At 39.2% G+C, this 18,981-nt stretch overlaps 1 protein-coding gene across 10 annotated transcripts in view; it reads right to left on the bottom strand.

Moving 5' to 3' along the window:
• Nucleotides 1–351: 351 nt before the first annotated feature.
• The window catches only part of kirrel3b (kirre like nephrin family adhesion molecule 3b), a 153,173-nt gene continuing 134,543 nt past the window's right edge, over nt 352–18,981 (bottom strand). For 2 of the 10 annotated variants that reach the window (XM_079354880.1, XM_079354882.1), the window contains exons 10-16: nt 13,966–14,066; nt 10,791–11,001; nt 9,276–9,383; nt 8,637–8,720; nt 8,219–8,328; nt 7,353–7,439; nt 353–5,384 (exon numbers count right to left, since the gene is read on the bottom strand). In XM_079354880.1, coding sequence (XP_079211006.1) covers nt 4,923–5,384; nt 7,353–7,439; nt 8,219–8,328; nt 8,637–8,720; nt 9,276–9,383; nt 10,791–11,001; nt 13,966–14,066 — 1,163 coding nt within the window. In that variant the 3' untranslated portion in view covers nt 353–4,922. Of the gene's footprint in view, nt 5,385–7,352; nt 7,440–8,212; nt 8,329–8,636; nt 8,721–9,275; nt 9,384–10,790; nt 11,002–13,965; nt 14,067–18,981 lie in introns of all 10 variants that reach the window. The other 8 variants (XM_079354886.1, XM_079354887.1, XM_079354878.1 and 5 more) reach the window with 7 other exon arrangements.

The raw sequence follows: 18,981 nt of genomic DNA, 5'->3' as shown, positions 1-18,981 counted from the left end.
AACTATAACAACACAGTCCATTCCCAATGCAACATTTTATGCAGGCTTTGGAGGGAAAATGGACCCATCTACAGCAATATTATATTTTAATTTTTTAAATTTTATTTCATAAACTTCTTTCCTATTATGTAGAAGCAAAAAAATAATAATCGTGTAACATATGTGAAGCACTGTGGGGATGCTAAAAAAATGTCTCACCTTGGTTATTAATGATTTATTTATTTTTTCTCTCTCATGAACTATGTATGTTCTGGTGTAATATTCATGAGAATTTAGTAGTACGTTTGTAGCGTTGCTTAGGGTTTTCTATAAGGGTGGCCATAGCAGAGAGCATACAGTACACATACACAAGTAAAACTATGTCTCTTAACAAACCTATTTGCTTTACTTTTGAAGATGGGCTTTCTACTAAAGCAGTATCTCCCTCTCAGTGAGACCGCTGCAATGAATGTGTAAAAATATCTTTCTGAAGATCTGAGCAAATACAACATGTTCGCTCGTGTTGCGGTGAAAGCATGCATCCCATGTGAACCCTTGACTTGAATCTCTTTCATTCTCCCTGACAGAAACAGCAGCTTAAACACGAACTCAAACATCATTTTTATTCTCCAAATATACAGAGCAAAAGCATCATAGATTCACAGACCAGTACAGTTAAAATACAACCATTTCTCTTTTTTTTTTTTAGATACAGGAGGGCCACTGCCTGAAAATAACGGTTCACCCAGCAGAATTTACATGTCGTCTTTTTATTACAATTATGCTTACAGTATGGTTTACTATTAATACAGACTCTTGTAATGACCATCTTATTGAAGTACTTTTCAGACCTGACTTGTGTAGTATTTGCAAACTAGTTTGCATTATTTGGATTACAAAACAATTCAACCAATCACAGAGAAGCGTACTCATTTGACTTTCAAATGCCTTTCTGTAATTCTTTCAATTTTCTGTGACTTATCGTACACTATATGCTGCAAATTAAACCACATGAGTTCTCGGAGAGCCCTGCAGGCTAAAGCAAACTCTGAGGTTTATTTGCAAACACAATTTATTCCAGGCCTCTTTCCTTTCAGTTGTTTTTTATTAAAGTACTAACAAGGTATTGATTGGTAAAAAAGAAAAGGAGAGAGAAAGAGAGAGAAACAGTGTGACGGAAAGCATTTACACAGTAAAGAAAGGGTTATTTTGATTATGATCAATTGGATTTTCATATGGCACCATCTCCAATGCATCCCATCGCTGACCTAAACAACTATCATACAAAGAGATAGACTTTGAATAGCTTCATGTAAACCACCCTTTTGCAGGCAAAGGCAGGATATTTGCAATACTATTGCTCAGCCATTATTCATCAACGTTTTCCCAGTTTATTTGGACCAAGAAAATATTCATTTTTCGCAGAAACAAATATGATATGGCCAGTGGGCAGAGAAGTCATAACAGACGCTTTCCAGCCAGTCTTCATTTCACCCTGCTCATAACCTCTGCCTCTCACTTCAGAACTGCCCACTGTTCTACAGGCTAGTCTTTAGCATCTCTGAATAATAAACTACCCGGCATCATCCACTCAAAGAGGTTTCTTTGTTCTATTAGGGAAAGGGCAGCAACCTCTTGTAATTGTTCTGGGTCTCTGTGTTTATTCATCTGTTATGCCCTGGCATCTGTGCTGTGCAGGCAAACAGAACCCGCCAGCACCAGCCGGGGAGGTGTGCGCAGGTGCGCAGGGCAGACTTTGCCCTCTCTTGGGCTTTGATTCCCAAAGACTGACATGGCTCTCCCTTCCTGTGGTATTCTCATGCCCACTGTGGCTACTGCCATGGGGGGGATGGGACAGAAGGCTGGCCTATCAAATATTTATTGTTTGCTGTGCACTGTGCAGATTCTCTGGACAGGGAAAATGCATTTTGCTTGGATCAGTGCAGGAGCTTCATCAGAAAAAGTAAAAGTGGACCCTTTGGAAAAGGAAGCAATTTTTTTTTTTTGTAGAGGCATGCTAAATGTAGGCGTTGCTATGAATCTTAAAAGGAGAGTTGTTTGACTTCTGAGGCTTTGCATGTAAAATGATGCATAATATATGCAAATAAAAATATAAGAGAAATAATCAAATTGAAGACTGTTATTTGACCCATGCTAACGAGCTCACTGTAATTGGCTGCTGCTGATATTACGGGAAAAATATCCTGCACTCAAACATACTAGGGAAAATACATTTAAAAGGGCATACTTGAACTTGTCTTCCTGGTGCCAAATGCAATATATATTGCTGGGCATCTGTCAGAGGGGCTGAAGGTATAATAACCTCTTACTGAATCTTACTTCAAAGCTGTTCAGCTAAGCTATGTTCTCATCCTATAGCCCCCTGTGTGCTCGCTGTACAGAGCCTGAATTTTTCCCTGTGAGATCTGTGCAAGGAGAAACTGCTCACACAAGCCTTTCATGTAATTTGTGAGAAACAAGTGAGGTTGATGAAATTTTTTTGGATGGGAAACAAAGAGAAAATGATTGTCTGTCTTGCAGTTTTGATGCCACATGGATTTGTTGAGCTCTAATATAGTAAAATGTGACTGAGAAGAAGAAAGAAAAGCCAGGACAAATTATATACAGAGAAAGACAGCATTAGAGATTTATATACAGTCTACTAAGTGCCAAGCTGGATTATCAGCGTTGAAACAGAGCTTTTGTCTTAAGCTGTACAATGGGCGCCAATCCATTTGTAAAATTACAGTCCAAACCACTGCCACTCAAGTGGAAAACCCCATTCAAATGCTTTTGAATATAATCATATGTAAAGTGCTTACAACAACAACTTGCCTTTGTTGGAAAATGCCGTGCTTGGTTTTTCACGGGTTGAGAGGCAGATTTCATAGTTTCAAGTTCACTTGACTACTCTGCAATGGAAGATACTGACAAAATGTCAAGTTCAGTAAGACATGTTGAAACCCAGTAAACCTTTAACTCGTGTTTTTGTTTCATTCGACAAAGAAGAAAAAAAAATGACATTGTGAGCAAGTGCTTCCAGTGTGGTACTACAATAAACTAAGCTTTTGTTTTCCATGAATTTTTCTTTGTCCATCAAAAATGTTTCAAAAATGAAATGATTTTGAACAAAATTGATCTGACAAAGCATGGCTGGAGCAGACCTTGAGAGCAGACATTTGAGGCTGTTGATAGCTTAAATCGAATATCACATAATGTGGCCTAATGTGTAACCGTTGCTGTTATAGAAATAATCCTTGTTTACTGTAAAGGCTGCCGTCGAGTCACTTAAAGGCTGTTCGTACAAAACAAACTCTGTTGTGTTAAAATCATACTTAAAGATCATGATCAAACTTGACATCTTGTTGGGTGTCGGAGTCAACAGGTATGTCACATTACCTGCGTTATACATCGATCTGCATTGGGATCCCGAGCAGAACCCTAATTACTTTGAAATTTGACGTTTGGTATTAAGTGTTGTGGCTGCATGTTAAATCACTACTCTCTGTCTCTATTCTCAATTAAAACAAATACACTGTCAGTGATAAAACACAAATCCAAATTCATGTCACATATAGTACAGGCAAATAAAAAAAGTACCAAAAAAATGCACTTGAAAGAGTCAGTATGTCAACATTAGCTCCACAGTAGCCAAAATTAATAATAATGATAAAAAAACAAACAAAAAAAACGTATCAATATTTGCTTTTTATTTCTCTTGATGACCAGCAGTCAGGTTGCTCTGAGCTCCTGTGTCAACAATGATATTGATGTTAGCAATGGGAAAAACTACATAATAGGAAGTTCAGCTAAAATATAATGTTTACATTTCCTTGAATGGGGACCCTCAAGTATATGGCTGAAGATCTGCAGCATTAGCAGGAGAAACTCACAAGTACAACAACGTGTTGCAGGTTGTGGGCTTTCTGCTGCATAACTCCGAGCTGGAATTGGTGCGGGAACACTATGGAGGATCCAGCTCCCCATCAACCAAAGAGCTGATAGTGTCTATCTTGCTTAGTCAAAGTTTGTATTGACACAGTTCACACATACCTTCAAGGCAAAGTCGATAAGGACACAAATGTCTCATTTAGAGTCCTCCGTGAGGGAAAACAGGGTCAGAAATTAGATGCTAGAAAAAGAAATTACAGTCACATATGTACACTGATGTTCCTTATCACAGAGTGTCACAGTAAAATAATGACTCAGGGATTTAAAATGAGATCTCAGCCCATCTTTATCTGCCCGGCTCTGTGGCCCAGATATGACTGGCGAAAAAAACAGCCACTCTCTTAAATGTTCGAGGCGTCTGCGAGCACATGGAAAAAGTTTATTCCACCTACATGGGAGACCAGTTTCTACAAGAAAGCTTAACATGAAGTGTTTGAGGGGAAGGTTGTGGGAGAGAGGAGGTTAATCCCTTAACAACTAAAAAAAAAAAAAAACGTGCACATTCATTTTTGTGCTTCAAACTACAAGAGAGCAGCGGGACATTGGCTTTCACTCATTATAGTACCCATCGTGCGGAGTTCTTATGAATGACAATCTTCAAAAGGCAAAAATGGTCTTTGCCAGGAGAACTGATTGTCACACAAAGCCTTTTAATGGCCTGCTCTCTGCGGACAATACTGCAGAAACAAAGTACTGAATGCTTGAATTCCAAACTCGTGGTGTTTCTGTGTTGGCAAGTAGCCTCTCCATGGCACAACTCCGCTTATGGGTCAAAAAAGGAAGTGGGCTATGGGTTAAGCATGAGGGGAAATATAAGGCTTCTTCATCCACTTTTTGAGGATTTAAACAAGTCAGAGAATGTCTTAAAGCCATCCAGCCCATATGTCTCTCCAGGTGTCCAGTCGCATTGTTACTTAAGGGGCTGATTCAAACACAGTTTTACAATCCTGGCTGTTTGTAACACCGGTTCACTCTCCCTTCCTCCCTGGTGGTCAGACATGGGTCTGCATGCGCTTCTGGAGCGGCCGGGTGAGGTCTGAGTTCTGCGAGGAGGACTGGGAGTAGTGGGACGAGGAGGAGGCTGATGCTTTGCTGTCTTTGTCGAACTGCACGTAGCCGTCTGGCTTACTGTAGCTGCTGACGCTGCTGTCACACTGTGTGTCAATAAAAGAGCTGGAGTCGCTAAGCGAGCCACGCTGGAATTCCCGCTCACACAACTCGATGGAACTGCTGCCCATGCCCAGCACGAAGCGCTGGCTGTAGTCATACAGGCGGTTGGGACCTGCTCCCAGTGTTGAGTAGATGTTGGTGAAGGACATGCCTGTAGGCACCCGCTGCTTGCCCAGGGTTGCTGTGTTTGTGGGGTTCCTCACCTCAGCAGACTGAGTCACAGCCATGGTGGGTGTGTGGTGCTCCTTAAAGGTATTGACACTATAGTAGCCATTTGTAGGGTCCTATTGAGAAAATGGAGAAAAAAAACATGTTTTTACTTCAAATGTAGTCAGCTTTAAAGAGGACATAATATATCCCTTTTAAAACAGTCCCCGTTTGGTCTAAATTAAACATCTGTGCTGTGATTTGGTCAAAACAGAACATGAATCAAGCACCAGAGGAGTTTTGTGACCCTGTATAAACCAAATCTCTCAGAACGCTCCGTTTTGATGTGTGTGTCTCTTTAAATGCAATGAGCCCCCTGAGTTTCCCCAGTAGACATCAGCTCCTCTGTCTCGAGAATAAAAATGGCAGACCTGCCAATTTCTTTTAGGCCGGGGATGGAGTCAATGGGTGGCAAGGGGAGAGATTTTTTTGTTTTTTTCACCACAATTCAACTTGGGATTACAAGTTGAGAAAATTTAAAACTGAGCATTTTTCTCTGTGTGGTAAGACTTATGCTCACCACAGACAAAGGACTGGAAGGATTTATTTCAAAATTTGTGGGTCGATAGACACTTGAGTTACTCAAATGAATATTCAAAACATACACTGCAAAAATCTACGTTTTGTAATATCTCCCCTTTAATCTGTTTTGTTTTTCTATAAGGCCATATAAATAGTTCATTAAAAGAGCAACAGAGGCAATACATAAGCCAACCCGCAGTTTATTAATTTAGCTGCTTTTTCCTCAATAGAATACAGAATACATCAAGGTCATTTTTTTGATGTAATTAACTTTCATACTTCTGAATAATTAAAGCAACAGACTGTACGTTAGATAGCCCCAATGCTAACCTTAAATCCATGTTCATGCTAATTAAACAGGCCTAGATGAGTCATAGTTAGTCATTCAATGTGTCACCAGAAAGTTCACTCACACACCATCTTTAATTGGACCTAAACAGATTATTGTGTCTGGCATTTCATGTATGCACTGAAATAGCATCTGAAGCTAAAGATGCAACACTTGTTTGTCTGGTCGGCTGCATACATGGGGCTGTTTCTAAGGGTCTAGTTGGTGCTTGAGTGTGTATCTGTAAGGGTCTTTTTTTTTCTTGTCCTCACATCTTCCAGTGAATGGATGTGAATATCAAGCACAGTGAGCGTGGCGGCAAATCCCAGAAGAAGAATGCTCATAATGGGTAAAATGAGAAGAAGACCACCTGAGAGGATCCTCGTTATGCTTGTCATTATCAGACAGTAGACATGGAGATTGTTCATGTTTGGCCTTTCTCTCTTGTTCAGTACACCCTGTTCTGCTCCCACTTCATGCACACTGTCATTAAGTAGGATCAGGAAATTGGGGCCCCTCAGGAGCCAGGTAAGCGGGCAGATACAACAGTTGCACACTCCAGGGAGAAAATGGCAACACTGGTTTGACAAATTGCACAGTGACAATTTGTGTCTGCAAAGATGTACTGTTTTGAGGTTTATCTGTTTTTTTCTTTCCTCCCAGTGGTTCTGATGTGACAAATAACACAGTAATGGGTGACAATGTCTCCCTAATGACCAGTGTGAAGATCTTTTTTTTCAAAGATAGCTATACTGCAAATTAAGTGCTGAATGGAGGTTCACTATGTCACTGAAATCTATATGATAAGATGCTGAGAGATCAGCCAGTACCAAACAAGTACCCAGCATCTCTCCCAATACAATATGTTCTTTCTAATCCCTTCGATATGGTATTCATTACACCTTAAGTAACTGTATTAACAGCTCTGGGCCAACCAGCTTCTGATTTCCTTAACTACCTTTGATGAGAGACTAATTAATACAAAATCAGACCTCTAACAGGAGTCATTTTGCCCCTGGACTAATCCTCAGAAAATCATGTGTAGCAGGAGAAGGATTAATGCTTTTCAGCTATTTTTGGTCCCAGAGTTTAAGACCACCCTCCACCTCCACAGGCGTTCTTAGCTATCTCACCACCTTTAACTCCCCAACTCCCACGTTAACAGCTCCGTGCCGTCATTGCTCACAAGTCGTACCTTAATGTGCTGATACTCCTTCTCTTCCTCTTGTAATACCTCCAGCTGCTTTAGAACAGATTCCTGCTGGAATTCTCCTCGTTCAACCTGTGTGGAAACCAAGCAAAGTAGACTAAGTGCCTGTGTCAAAGGAAAAAGACATTTTGAGATTGAAGGATTTCACTTTAATCCCTTGCTCAGACTATTTTGATAGTCAGACATGTTTCAACTTCAATCAGTCAGATGGGGAACATTAATAATAAATTTGTGAATATAGTTTTTTTTTTTTTTTTGACAAAATTCCGATTTGTATGGTAAGCTCATTTGCCTGCTCTAACATCGAGTACCGACTGTATTAAGTGTTTTTCAAAGAAATTGTAATCCAAAACCTCACACTGCAAATAGCCTATAGCCCTTGAGCAAGCTCCATGAACACTGGTACTGTTCCAAAGAGGAAACAGGCCTTTGTCTAGAAGGCATACAGAGAAATACACCCACTGTAGGATTAACTGGTATGCATCAGCATCTCTATAGTTACAATGCATTGGGATCTCTTCTGATGAAGGATTTGGTGGCATCATACATGTATAGATAAATATAGACCCTACACCTGAACATACACAGTCATGGATCAGTGCAACAGTAATACCTGCCTTTTTTGTTTTGCTCATTTCACACTAGCAATGACAATAACAATCAATCAATCAATCAGTCAATCAATCTTTATTTGTATAGCGTCAATTCATAACAATAATAATAACATGATGCAGTTATCAGGTAACCATCTGTTTTGCAAGGGCATGCACAAGTATAAAAAGGTTAATATAATATTCCTCAAAACAAGAAACAATAAGTGAAAAGTAGTACAATGTGACACTCACACTCACCATCAGCTGTTTCATGGACTGGTGTTCTTCATTTTCACGTGCCGCATTGTGGTCTTTGTGCACAATCTCCACACGAATGTCATTTTTCGCCGACACGACTCCTTTTAGATCTGACAGAAACAGATGAGACATATATCTCAATAAGCTGGATAAACACCATTCTGTATTTGTTGACATGTTAACTCCTCCCCCCCAGTGCGGTGTGCAGGGTTACAGAATTTAGCAAAGATCCCCTTGGTTTGGTCTGTGAGAGCTCCCCCGTTTCCCCGAAAACAATACAAAGCATTATTAATCATTTGTTTTCTGCCAACACCAGATTATCCTTTTCTGCATACATATGCAATCTCATACAGCCTTCCACGGTGGCTCATTCTGTTTGCGACAATGCTGATGATACTGTCATATAACAAAGTCTTACTTTCTGTCTTAATTTTGCTTGCAAGTTCTCTCTGGTGAGCACAGATGGAGACGGGCAGTGAGGGCATAACCAGGTGCGCTTCCTCTGTAGTATACAGACAATAGACATGCTGAAGGGAACCAGTATCACAAATTGGTTCTTGGGTAGAGACAGTGAAGGTCTGTCTCTAACCTGAGTCACTTGGTACATGGGTGGATGGCAGTGAACACAGCGCAGGATGTAAATCACCTCAAAAGCAAATGCAGCCAGACTGAGATAGCATGAAATGAGCCCTTACTACAATCTGGCTATCTGCACCACAGAAGATGTCCATCTTAGCAAGTCGTTGCATCTTAAATTAAGTGTGGTACCCTAATATGTTACAGAATCTTAAAATGACTTAGAAATGTGTTGAAGCAGCTCAGAATCGTAACTGTTGTGTTTTTCTACAAAGGACTTTTTAAGACACCTGAAGCCAAAATACACAGGCAAGAAAATGTACTCGACCCCCCCCCACCACCACCACCACCAGCAAGTGGATTTCCTAAAACACAATATCTACATGAATAGATGGACATTTTTCTTGTGTGCTTGGCTAAAATACTGCATGAACACTTCATGCATGCTTAAATTGATGTAAAAAGAGAAGAGGAGACTTACTTCTTTGGGATCGGGTGCAGCAGAACGCTCCAATAGTGCCCATGAGAACAATGAGGGCTACAAAAGCTCCCACAGCGATGCCAATGATCACTGCCACGGGGAGTGATTCTGCAGAGAGCAACAGAGAAAATGTTGTTCGACAATTTCCGTACAATGGACATCTCAAGTGCCTATTAAATGAAATATAGGTAAACGACAGAGAGAACACAAACGTAGACAGGCGTAATGTAGAGGCCACCTTTCTCTTTCAGGCACATGGAGCCCTTATCATCTGTCTCCTTGTCTGCCACAAACAGGAACTATGGAAAGTTATGCGTTATCCTTCTATTTGACTTTAAAATTAGGCCTTAGGTATGAGGTTATGACAAAAAAAACACAGGTTTATGGCAAAGAAAAAGTCATACTATATGTACCTTAAGACTAAATCACAGCAAATATAAAGCTAGCAGCAAAAGTTGATACTTCCCCTCCTCATGTTTTCTCATCATCCTACTGTCTGATACTATGAAAGACGTATTAAGTGCAGTGTGTACATTATATAAAGCATATGTTCTTCTGCTTCGTTATAGTGCATTTGCAACTCAAAGGAACTTAAAGCTGCGTCTATATGCTTCTCCAACAATAAAGGTCCTCATTAAAACACACTTTAATCATCCGAGCAACCAGCCCACATTTATGACCTTCTCCCGTTTTAAATAAATGCAAAACAACCAAGTGCTCTCCGTACACCATTAAAGCCTATTTAATGTCTTCATTGATCAATGTCACTTTCACATAAGCAGCTTATAATTTATCGTTTGCGATAAGTCGAGGCAAAACACAGCATCTCCTACGCTAGAGGGGAAAAGGTCAGCAGATAAAGGGGACTATTTCGAAAAAAAAAAAAAAAAGTTGTCTTTCATAAAAGGAAAGCAGGAGACAGTGTATTTGAAATTCAGTGTGCAGTGCATGCTTAGGGTCACCAGTTCAAATTACCAGGGATTTGCTCTTTATGTTAAACCAGAAAACTCATTTGTCAGGAATTTATCTGTGTCATCGACACATTTAATGTACATCAAACGTTTCAGAATGTAGGCCATGCAGGAATTTTCATTCTAGCAGTCCCAAACTGGTTTTTGGTAAATTTAAAAAAAAAAACTTTTTTTCTCTGACGAATGTAAAAAAAACAAAAAAACAAAATCAAATAGTGTCTGACTACGTTTTGAATCTAATTGAAAATGCAACAGCTAATGTATGACACTTTGTTCATGAATCTAACAAATTCAACCTGTTAAAAATGTTGTTTTAACCTGTAAATGTGTATCCTTATTACTTATATACCACACATGTGCTTTGAATGCGTTGTGCATACACAGAGGACACACAGACATATCAAAAGCACAGGGAGAGAACAAGCACAGAGACTGATGGAAAAAAATCACAGCTTTAGGACTACCATATATCTACCATCTACCATCTATTACTAAAACCACAGTGACGTGATTTTTAAGAAGAGGAAGGTGGAACCTGTCGAACCTTGGCTCCCACCTTGTTCCTTAAGGCGTATGATCTCAGTGTCAGAGCCAAAGCTATTCCATGCAGTGCAGTTGTAGATGGTCTGAAAGTCAGCTGGGACTATGTTGCTCATGGTCAGAGTAGATATGACTCCTTCCTCCGTGGTGACTGTTTCCACAGTGTAGCGTCCAGATGTTCCAGACTCCAGCACAGTTTCCTTCCATGACCAGGCCTGCAGAACGACATAAGAGGACGAATGGTGAAATATATTTTTTTTCTGTCAAGATGTGTTGCAGACAAATGATATGCTGCATGCATACCTTACATTTTTCAAGTCACGTAACAATATATTGTCATTCATCCTCATACAAGGTGTACAGCAATGACATATTGTAACTGTTGACAAGACGCTGAGACAGATAGTGCACATTAAACAATAGGCAACCAATGAACAGAGAGACAACGTACATGAGACAAACAAGACTGTAAAGGCAGTTGTGAAGCTTAGGTCTATGATGTACAAAGTGCTGTGTGCAAACTGATGCAAACATATTGAGGAAGAAAATCTTGCAAAGAAATGTGAACATTATAACAAACGGCATGCATATAAAATCAACAGTATCAATATAAAGCTGGATGTGTAGTTTTGCATCTGATATAAATAGGGGTGCACAAAGACACAGATGTAATTGACAAACATTTTAAAAGATTTTAGCATTACAATTAGTGTAGCTGTATGTATAATGATATTGGATAGACTTAAAAAAAAAAAAAAATCAGCAACAAAAAACTATTCATGGTCCCATGAGGTAAGCATGGTTAACACAATGTTGTGATGGAAATATATCTTTGTTTGCCATTCACAGCTGACAAGCTGCCGTCTGTCAGTTGGCATCTCTAGACTAGTAGTAAATGTCTGGGAGATAATATCACATTGCAAGATGTTGGAGGCGGATCTCTTCCCAGCAAAGTGTCTTAATTACTGTGTTTCCCTGAATTTTGCCCCTGGGAAACCCCACGCAAAAATTTTAAGAGTAGTGCTTTTCTGTGAACTAAAGTTTTTTTTGTTTTTGGTTTCGCCATCAGTTTAGATAATACCCCATTTACAATGCTAAAACATGTAATCACTTTTTATTGCTCTGAAGAGGCAAACATTATTTAACATGTTTCTGTCTTCTGTCACTGTCTATGCAATGTGATAACATTTGCTACACTTTTGCACTTTGCTACACACGAGAATATTTGTATTTTTGACTTTTTTTGTAATATTTCAAACACATTTAATTCAATGTCAAAAAACCTTTACTTAGAAAGATTATTCATGTAAAGTAATGTATTTGTTTTTTTTGAAGAGCAGTAACTTATACTCCTGGTTAAATATCTGCTAGTGAAACAACCCTGATTTCAAACTAAATTGTTTTGGGTTATTGTTGTTATGGATTGTTCAAAGACACTCCATATAGCGTACACATTTTTTTCCTCCTCTTATTTTCTGATTTCTATTATATTCTGGGGGGCCAGATGGGAAGCTTTAGGGGGACCGGATGCGGCCCGCGGACCGCCAGCTGATGATCGCTGATGTAGGCCAAAGATAATTCTTTAGTTAAAAGGAAGAATGTGCAACTTTTCAAACATAAATACGGCAGACATCACATATTCTATGTAGGTGTCTCTCTGAGTCGTGACTGTCCACAATGAGTGAGAAGTGGAGGAAACGGTCTTGGGTATAAAGCAGTTTTCATCAAGAACTAGAGCTGGTGCTCAAGGGTGACAATTCATCCTTTAAGGTCATATTCATATTCAGGTATAAATATCACTAGACAATTGTTGTCCTTTGTCACTGGCTCAAAGCAGGGTATCTCAAATAAATTTGTTTTGAATGATAGAGTCATGAAATGTCTGAAATCTAAGGTGGCTTTCAGTTATGTTGACACTTACAGTGATGTGGTTTGTTAAACGCAGGAAAACAATAGATGTTTGCATATTCTCGATTTATTTATGCAGTGCAATAAAAATCTAACACACGCCATTCAGTAGCCACTTTTGTTCAAGGTTTTCCACTGCAGAATTCATTTGTTTTGAGGGACTGTGGTAAGCAATACATGCTTTAATTTTTTACAAGTTTCTAACTAACAAATGAGGAGATTCATGATACCGGATAAAAAGGGAGAGATATGATTTGTTACTTAGAGGATAAACAACACATTCATCTTCAAGCTGGCAACAAAGAACAGGTGGATAATTGGAGTTGTGAAATATGGTGTTACAATTTGGCACGGTTTGACTGCTCAAGTATTTTCAGATCATTCTTGAGTGAAAGAATGCCTTCAGTTTACTTCTGGGACAAGTAGTATGCTTTTATTCTGGGATTTTTTTTGCCTTAAAATAGGGTCTGGGGGTACTGAAAATAAGATGTTTGCGGGGAAAAAATAGGCTGCAAAGATCTATGAGACAAAATTACAATGTTATCCTGTAATTTTAACTGATTTACTTTAAATGGACATAGACAGAACTTTAGTTATTGAACTTAAGTTAAAACAGTCTTTTCTGAAGATGCAAAGTTCTAGTAAGGACTTCTGGACAGATCATCAGAGCAGTAGTTTAAAAATCATTTAAAGACCCAGCAGAATGCCCCCCACAGACAGCCCTCTGAATAATATAGCCCCCCGTTTATTAATTACATTGCTTGTTAATGCTTGACATTAATATAATACAAATACACATTAGATGATGGAGTATTATCCTGAGACAAACAGCATTCAAACACACACGCACACACACCTGAATTAACAATCAGCACAAAGTGAGCCGAGAGAGTAGGCTGTTGATATAAGGTTCATAAATCTTGATGGGATCAGTGCTAACAGAGCAAAGTGTGCATTAAATGAGGAACTGAGGGTTCAAACTGTAGTTTCGTGTCCAGCGTTTTATATGAACACAAATGTTGTAGCTATAATGTTACAATTCTCCACCTTATCTTTATTTGCCTTTTGCTATAAATGTGAGGTTACATTTCATTCAAGTAAAAAATGAGAACGCATAAAACAGCGTGCTATATAGTGAAAATTAAATGGGTGCCAATGTCTATAAAACACCCTTGTTATGAATATTTTTTAGATGTTAAATAATCTGGCAAACAAATAAAGACGAGTTTAGAGAAAAAAAGAGAAGATAGTCCTGAGGAGCCAGTACTTACAATGCGATCTGGTGGAGGTGTACTCCGGATGAAACATTTGATTTGCCCTTTTTCTCCATGTAGAGCTTGCTGAGTCTGAGTACTGGAGATAGTGGGCGGCCCTGAAAGAGAACAATCATTAAAAAAAAAAAGAGTTTGACGATGAGTCACAGAAATTGAAACATGAATAATTAAACTCGTTTTTAGTTTCAGGTCATATGACAATTCAGCACAATCTAGTTTTCAGGGTACATTATATTATAATTGCTCTCCTGTTCCGAGCAGTAACACCTGAACTACGCTCTGTAATTTAGGACTCTTGGGGAAGATTATATTGCAGTGCAATATGAACACGCATCATCCCATAGTACAGTCACCCCAAGGACATCAGCACTGCACAAAGCAGGGCATAAGTGGGTACCCTCATTTTAGATCAAGAAATTGCTGATTTATTGTATGGCTTGATGTCTGCCATGGAGCTGGAGAGTGCTATAGTTCTTTGGGAGTATGTGCAGAAAAACACAGATGGAAAGAACAATAAATAGCATCATGAAATGATGTCACAATGTCGGCTGTGTGTCAGCTCGGTCAAATTTCCTGCAGTCTTTAAGCCCTCTGAACAAACACGTTTGTGCAAACCTAGAGATATACCTATATAATCTGATAATGACTTAGATGAATAAAATAAGACGCGTATCAAGAAAATGTAGGGGAAAGTAACTTTTGCTGTATCTACTACTGTATGGGGTGGCAGTAGCTCATTCTGTAGGGACTTGAATTGGTAACTGGAGGGTCTTCAGTTCAAGTTCGAGTGTGGGCAGAGTTTTTTTCGGGAAGCTGAAGAGTTGTCTGTTCACTTCCTGAGCACTGCTGAGGTGCAATTGAGCAAGGCACTTGCACCCTCCTCCCCCAACATCTCAGGACTGTCCCTACCTGTTTGTGCGTGTGTGTATTTTAGCCCAGATGTGTGTGTAGCATGTTCAACTACAGAGTGTGAAATTGAGTTTCCCCTCACAGGATAATTAAGGTCTATCATCTTCTATTACTACATTACTGATGTCTTATTCTTTATCATAATCATGAACTATTTCACAAAAGTTAAACGATGCATACAATCCAGGTTACTTCAAAGCTAAATCATATTTAATGGTATTACTTTCTCTGAATTAAAACAGCTATGGAAGCATGGAACATATAATCTCGTATGTATTAAACCGTCGTAAGACTACAAGATCTCGCCTGACAAGGGCAGCCCGGCCTAAACGACTGGTTTGCTTGCCATCTGGTCTGGAGGCTGTTCACACCAGGTGACAGCAGTAATATGAAGACAAGACGTCACACATGACCCAATTCTGTCTTTCAAGTCTATTTTCCTTTTGGACCTGAAGAGCTCACTGCACAAGTATAAATCTCTAAAAGCACGGAGGCAACTGCTTGTAGTTACTACACACTTGTTTCAAATTTAAATAGACTGCAAAAACAGCATACACCTACAGAGGCATGGCATGTTTTTACCCATGCATGCTTTTCTTTACTATGGAAATACACAATATAATAACAATGTTTTTGGTTTCTTCTTTTACGCTAGTTTTTATTGGGGTTATCAGATAAACTGAGAGCAGAATGGGAGTTTAATATTGTTGTTGAGAACATTTAATCTGTGGTAAATAATGTCAATTGTGGTATAAATTCCTCAGTGCTTGCTATATAATGACCTTTGAACCTGCCCTCTCCTGCCAAATAACTACAGCTTAATTTAAGAAAGACATATGATTGTTAAATGTATCATCATACAGTGTAACAGCCTCTGCATTTATATTTCAAAAATGCTGTTTGCAGCACAGTTTCAAAGCAGCATTAGTGGCTGAGGTATGAATTGAAGCTGCATGTAATTCTTACAGGTCAGAAACTACATTAAATAATTGGCTTAGTGGGGGAAGCAATAGATTTTGCAGGTGTGCCATAAGGACACACACAAGCACAAAAAACACAGATAAGGTTGAAAATAAGCAAACAATCCCTTTATAAAGCCATTACAACAAAACATTAAAACATCCCTTGTGGTAGTCTCAGTTCGGGTTGTGGGTTTAAGGGGGTGGCAAGTAAGGCAGCTTCTTGATTAGTAAAACAACACAGTTTCTCCGCCAACTTCCCTCAAACTCCCACTCTATGCCTTCTCTCCAACGGTACATAATTGCAGTTTATTACCTGTCTCTTATTAAAATGAATTAGCATTTTAATGAGACTTTGCCAGATGGTGTCTTGGTGTACTACTGGAGGATGCTGTAAGGCTGCTCTCCTGCTGCAAAATGAATGCTGCAGATAGTGGAAGAAACACTGTTAGTGTTTTACGTTCCTGAGATGACAGTGTTTGTACGGCATGTATGTGCTGGACGCGTTGTACATGTATTATATTCTGATTAGGAGATGAAACATTTGGGTTGATATGAGCTACAACTGTCAAAACACAGCAAGATCAATGGCTTGCCGGCTGCAAAGGGCCGTTGGTAGTTACTGGGGAGGATCTATTATTTGGATCAGAGCTTCAAATGAGGAATATAATTAAATAGCTTTATCTCACTGGCTCAGCTTGAGTTGAAAGTACGTGTGTACGTGTGTGTGTGTGTGTGTGTGTGTGTGTGTGTGTGTGTGTGTGTGTGTTTGTGCGTGTGTACACTGTGTTTGGATGAGTACGTGTTTGCAGCTCACACTACGTGATCACAGCACAAACACCTTGGTATCAGGGAGGTGGGTGGCACTACAACATCAATGTTAGCAGCAGGGGATGTAATCAAAATGTTGGGTGCAATGTTCTGCTCACTCATTTGAGGAGTTGTTAAATCTGGAGTGGACGTTGCAAACTGATTACACAATATCAGTGTGGGTGTCAAAAGGCCAGGGCTTACATTTCCTTCCTGTGAGGCATTAGCTTTGACCAAAAAAAAGAAGTAGAGAAAACAGCCTGACATTTTCATAATACCTTATCTCATTTCTTTTTGATTTCTCTATTTTTCTTTTATGAAAGAAAACACAAAACAGCCACAGGGCAAATGAAATTGAAGAGCAGTGCCTGGTGTGGTCACAGGTGGCCATTTGTTTCACCCGGGAGTAGTCCGTTGTGTGGGGATCGTGTACATTGTAGCTGCAAGGGACAGATCTTTTAGTTGGTATTTTAACATGTTGACAATGTTTTCTGGGCCAGCTTTGGGTCGAGTTGGTCGTCTTTCAAACGGAAGTTTGGGGGTTGTTTCCCCAGCTCCTGCAGCCACGTATCCAATGTGACCTTGGGCAAAACACTTTACCCCAAGTTGGTCCTGCTGCTTCGTCGGTGGTGTATGTATGTGTATGAATGGGTTTTTAAATTCTAATGGTCACTTCACAACAACCTGTGTCATTAGTGTGTGAATGGGTAGGTGTGACAAGCGGTGATAGAGCACTTTGTCTAAAGACTAGAAAAGTGCTATATAAACTGAAGTCCATTTACCATTCTAAAGATATAGAAATATGTTTGTTTTGTAATATTGGTGATCAGACACAATTTTGTGACAATGAGGATATTCTGAAAAGGCCTTTTTTCATCTAAATTCTCATGACTGTATGTGTCTTTAAAAGTTGGTGAGAATCATTACTACTTACACTAAGGCATTTTCCCCTGCTGTTTTGTTTCAACTATGCTTTGGTGCCTTAACAGAAGTGATTTTTGAGTAGATATAGAGCCACAATCACAAATACATTCATATTCCTCCTTAATTGGTCAGCTGAGGAAAGCATCACGTTCGACTTCTGCAGGAATAAACACTTTCTTTTTTATGCTGAACGCTCCGACAGCCTCGCTATATTTGCCTGTTTTGCCTCAGTACATCTTTACAACAGGGACCAGACTGTATTTTCTCCCTGTCTCTTTGCTTGCATGCCACGCTCGCCATACTCTCTTCACGTCACGCTGAGAAATGCATTTACAGTAATAACTCAGCACAGATGGCACATGAGAAAACACTAATCATTTCCTTCTGTTTGCTGCATTTGTGCTTAATCAAATTTGAAACTTTGAAAGGTTGGTTGAAGCATGGTTTCTGTCAGTGTTCCAACATTTTTTTCAGAAAATATCTACAGAAAAAAATCCCATTTTTGACAATTTACAAAACAAGCGTGTCAGACCTTTATCCACTTTAATGAATATGTTTGTTCCCTTTTGTTATTTCTATGTCTGTGAGGGCATTATGTGTTGCCTGGTTCTCATTAATTGGCCAGTAAAAGATTCCAGTGAAAACCATCTTAATAGTGGAGGCTAGTTTTAAATGTGCTGGCTGTTTATTTCCAGACATCCTTTCCACTACAGTAGATGTACTAAGGGGGATTTCTCAAGCCCTATGCTCTCTGCAGTCAGACAGAGGACACCTTGGAGCTATTATGCTCCAAAAATCATATGTGAAGAAGCCTAAACTTTTACTTCAACCATTATCTGAGAAAACTTCAGCGATCAATCAAGCTCCAACCGCTGAACATGGGACGCTGGAAGCCAGTCGTAGGCTATAGTTTGAAGCTCTAAGAAAAGTCATTTGATATGATGATGTCATAGTTTCTGCTGCAGAATTTAACCTTTTATTTTTAACAGCAGCTCATAACAATTGCAGAAAATTTGACACTACAAACAGGCACTACAGTGTGAAGTGTTGTTCACACAATTTTACTGAAGACCTAATAAACTCTTTGTTCTTCAGAAGACAAGATCTCAAATAAAGTGACCTGATTTAAACCATATAAAGGTATGATATGAATATGTATTTGCTTATTGTTGTCTGCTGTGCGTAAGTTTTAACTCCAAATTCTAGAGGAACATCTGGTTAGTCTATGAATTAATATCGGCATGAAAAACCCAGAAATAGATCTTGAAAAAAAACATTAAACTGTGGCAATGAGCGCCGTTAAGGACGAGAATATCCCATAATAGTAGTAAACATTAGGTTTTGTTTATTTTTTTTATGTGATTTTAACACCCATACTTCCTGCATTCCAGCCATGGAGGAGGAATACATT

Source organism: Symphodus melops, assembly GCF_947650265.1.
Source record: "Symphodus melops genome assembly, chromosome: 10".
NCBI lineage: Eukaryota > Metazoa > Chordata > Actinopteri > Labriformes > Labridae > Symphodus > Symphodus melops.
Note: the sequence above shows the minus strand (reverse complement) of the source record. Positions and strands in the feature narration are given on the sequence as shown.